This window comes from Priapulus caudatus, unplaced genomic scaffold, assembly GCF_000485595.1.
Source record: "Priapulus caudatus unplaced genomic scaffold, Priapulus_caudatus-5.0.1 Scaffold43, whole genome shotgun sequence".
Taxonomy (NCBI): domain Eukaryota; kingdom Metazoa; phylum Priapulida; class Priapulimorpha; order Priapulimorphida; family Priapulidae; genus Priapulus; species Priapulus caudatus.
Window position 1 is genome coordinate 170218 of NW_014577104.1, and position 4482 is coordinate 174699.

Below are 4482 nucleotides of genomic sequence, written 5' to 3' on the forward strand. Positions count from 1 at the left end.
TTGAATGTATTTCTATATATAAAAACGTTACAGAAGTTAGAAAATTTGACTTCAATTGTCCTTTAAGTTAAGGGGGAATATATTCCCCCTCCATTGACACACCTTGACCTTTGACCTTTGACCCCCAGCTTCGACAGCCCAACTCGACGATACCCCCCCACGTCCCGAATATCGTGACCGTACGTCGAGCGGTTAAGATTTGTGCCCAACTGTTGACGGACGGACGCTCGGACGGACGGACGCTCGGACGGACGGACGGACGATCATGCGATTCTACAAGCTGCATCTGACTATGTCAGATGAGCTAAAAATTGCACTCCCAAATATTTTTTCTGCACTCCCACAATACTCATCCCTGGCTAATACCCTGTGTGGCTGGGCAGGTTATACCTCTTATCTATAGACCAAATAAGGTACAGTGGGGCCTAAGATAAAATATTGCTTGTTTCCCCTTTACCGACCGACTCGCCACAACGCCGCTACTCGACACATTTTATTGGGCGATTAAAGCAAAACAAAAATTATTTCAATTCGCCAAAAAAAAATATTAAATTTGTTCCGCAAAAACACATACACAAAACAGAATATACAATATACATACACACATCTTGTCAAAACAAAATAAAACAGATTTTCCACCTACCTACCTACTCGGTACCCTGAGAGGCGAGGGTGGCCTGGTCCATGCTTTATCGGGACAGGTCGGCAAACGTCCCGATTAAGCGGTGAACACATAATAACGTAAATAAAGATTACTTTTTAAACACATGTCGCTGAAGCGTCCCACCTATTCAATCGAGGCCTGACCAATTGGAGACCAATGCACTTGTAAATGCATCACGACAACCAAGCCAAAAACTAGTAATGGTTATATGCTTACAAACCTACGCTTACCTGAGACAGAGACGAACATCATTAGAGTTTTGCCTTTCTTCGTCAGCTTCATTAGACCTTCAGGATCGCTCGGATCGATGCTTGTTAGATCAACAGCTGGCTCCGGTCGCTTCCATTCGGGTAGTTCATCCGGTTCTAGTTCGTCCTCATCGTTATCCTGCAACAAACCATGTCCAAACTAACGCTTATCATACCTCACAGTCCCTGCACCTCGCAGTGGCCCTGTGCCCAGTGTTGGTCAATCCAGAGATTTTTTCCCTGATCACATCTTCCACTGAGGAAGCTTTCAATTAGTGGTGCTCATGTGGCGGAGCGAAGGGCTACATCATGAGTAGAGCTGGCCTTGATTATGAGATATTACTACCAAATAAAGCACATGCATCAAAGATTCTTGATTGATGCCAGTAAAAGCGAATCAAAGATTAATTCTTGGGAAACGACCAAGATTATTAACATATATGAAGTGAAAGACCAAGGTATTATCAAGAATCAGTGCCAATTACTGTGAACTCCGGTTCAAGGATAGAGAACATGGGTCCCAATAAAACCACTGAACTCCTACCTCCCACTGCTCTAACAAACGTTCCACATCGGCGTCCGAGTAATCGCGAACATCTTTATCTTTCCAGCTCTTTTCTGAATTGGTTAAAATCGCGTTAAACAAAATACAACTAAAGCATAAGAACGCAAGCTTTGCACAGACAGACATTCTACAAGTCTGTGGTTCGTTGTCACTCGGAATATAACACTGGTGGTCTGTCTAGATGTGAATGTACAACCACAATGCGCAAATACAGTGAAACTGTCTCCAAACACGACTCGCTCCTTCGCGTCGCTGCCCCAAAATGTGCCGTTGTCAAAGTAAATGGTGGCGCCGCCTGAAGACAGGGTGGGTGAACTAAATACGTGCCGGCGTTTTACTCAAGCCTCAAGGTACTTAGGTAGAGAATAGTGCCTAAGTAATGTCAACTTCTCCTAAGAGAATAAATATATACTAGCCATATTGTTGGTAACATACGCTCATAACGTTTGTTATTACATTTCTAGACTGCACATACGACGCCAATGGTAGAGCGCCACGTAATGATCACTCTGCTCACTTTCACGTTCTATCTCCCGATAGATGGCAGTACAATGTCAAGTTAGGCAAATTTAGGTGCACCCGGCAGTTAGATGCGATATGATATGACTACTAGGCACTTAGGATATGACTACTAGGCACTTTAAAAAAAAAACCCTAACCCTAACCCTAACCCTAAAATAAAATTAAATTAAATTAAATTAAAGTGACTAGTAGTCATATCATATCGCATCTTTCTGCTGTTTGCAATTTAGGTACCGTAGTTTTGTTACACTGGAAATCTTTTGATAAATGGAAAAATCATTACAAAACAGAAATAGCATCGCGTTGTTGTATGAAATACTTCCACACCGTAGCTAATCTATATTACACCTATTACCCACTACTTCGATGTAACCAGATGATTTGCGATGCTAATATGTACGTCATGGGGCGTTATACTTATAGAGAGTAATGTGTTCTGATGCTGTTTCAGCTGGGAGCTCGCATGTGGCTTCTACTGAGAATGCATATTTATACATTTCAATGGAATTGTTGCTTCTACCCAGCGGGCAGCATGTAATTGAAACAACTTAAGCAACAGCTGGCATTAAATTGAACTGAAAAAAGTATATCGGATTTGCAAATTAAGTCAATATGGGAATCATTGAATTGGTGTTGTAGCTAGATTTCGGTGTATCATTGGTTAATTACGAATAACGCAATATATTTTCAACTAATATTTAACTTTGAATCGACGCTATGCATTTCGACGTTAAGCGGAGACTGCATTTTTAGTGTATGTCGCAATATTTAAGTTTTTTTAAGCTAATTTTCTAAGCTTTATAGCTTCCTAACCCCTAGCCACTTGCCGTTGGGACAGAGTAAATATCCAGGTAAATATCCAGGTAAATATAATTTCAACCAGTATTCAACTTTAAAACAAAATCAGCCAAAAGGCGGGAGAGAGACAGAGAGCTAATATTTCTCATAAGATCATATATATATATCATAAATTTCTCGGCTAATATTGAAGCTAATTGAATCGATGTCGTAAGTTCGATCTTGAATTTTTAGAACCGAATGACGTACAGGACGTAATTTAAACAAATATTTAACGTTGAAACAACGTCAGTTGTCCTACCACTCCCTCATACGCGCGTGCGGTCGGGATTTTCAAATAACAGAAATCATATTTATAAACACTACATGCAAAATAAAGAAAATGTTATAGCGCACGCGTGTGTGCGATACATTTGTGCACGCTTGCGCAAGTGTATGCGGGCTATTATAGGCATGTATGTGCGCAGGCATGCGCGTATAAAGTATTACGGGCAGGCATATATATATATATATATAGACAGGTGTCTACAACACCTAGCTGTCTGTCACACACAAAAACACAACTTACGTACGTAACATAAAAGCTTAGCTATTATATAGGCATACGTTTTTTTGCGTCATGAAAATCACAGCGACACGCTGCCTGAGAGTTGCGTTAATTTAACAATGAAAGCAAATATGTTTACTATGATTTTAAAACTTAAATATTTACACATTACTAAATCCACACGCGTACCATAAAATAAAAGTAATGATTCGTTAGCGTGAGCGTCTATGTGCCGCCAGCGCGCGTGCCGCGTTTGTTTCGCTGCTATACAGCGCTAGGATACAGCGCATCGATCGTTGTTTGATATGGGGTTGCAATATGGGTTCGCGTGTGATCCTGTATAATGAACGAACAACCGTGAGCACAACCGGACGCGTATGCGTTTTCACGCCCATTCCCAATTTTATATTTCTCCTTTCCACGGTTCGTGCACGTGACGGCACTGACGTGTACATGCATGTATTAATTTTAAAATCGTAAGACTTGACGTAGTACATATACGTACTGACACTGGTATAACTGCTTATGCAATTTCTGCAAGTCAATTTACGCGGTAAATTTATTCATTTGACATGTTTGCCGAAACTCATGTATTACGTGAAACTTCTCGGGAAATCCCAATGATACGTGAGCTTTTATCGCAATATCTCCATATTGCCATTTGTATATAAAAAAAAACGCTAAAAATAATAAGATGGAATGATATCATATCATCGACCCACTTAGAGTGGAGCTCGCTCCCACCTCTCGGCGTAGTTACTCGCTGGGTACCTCCAAGCGAGTAACTAAACCGGAGAAGTGGGAGCGAGCACCAGTCTAAAACCCACTCGCCGACACCGTAAACTATTATTATTAGGCCACGCCTACTGGCTATGACGCAACCAGCACTCAGCAAATGAGTAATATTTTGAAACCATGGAGACGGCACGCTACATCGAGTCTCATTATCGTACCTCATTCCAGTATACCGCTGTCCCGATGTAGACCCTACTACTACTAGGCTAGTACTACTAGAGGCAGGTTATCACCGCTAGCGGTTTCGTGTTTGTCACCGTTTATTATAGGTCTATGTATTATGTAAACGGTAAGACGTTATAATCACATAACATCACGCGCCATCGCTCGTGATTTATAGCGT

At 41.2% G+C, this 4482-nt stretch overlaps 1 protein-coding gene across 1 annotated transcript in view; it reads right to left on the reverse strand.

Annotated features, from left to right (window-relative positions):
• LOC106820693 (LDLR chaperone MESD-like) overlaps positions 1 to 1856 on the reverse strand; it is a 6248-nt gene extending 4392 nt beyond the window's left edge. Inside the window, exons 1-2 of the mRNA XM_014825200.1 lie at positions 1457 to 1856; positions 895 to 1051 (exon numbers count right to left, since the gene is read on the reverse strand). Coding sequence (XP_014680686.1) covers positions 895 to 1051; positions 1457 to 1603 — 304 coding nt within the window. The 5' untranslated portion in view covers positions 1604 to 1856. The remainder of the gene's footprint in view (positions 1 to 894; positions 1052 to 1456) is intronic.
• Positions 1857 to 4482: the final 2626 nt, after the last annotated feature.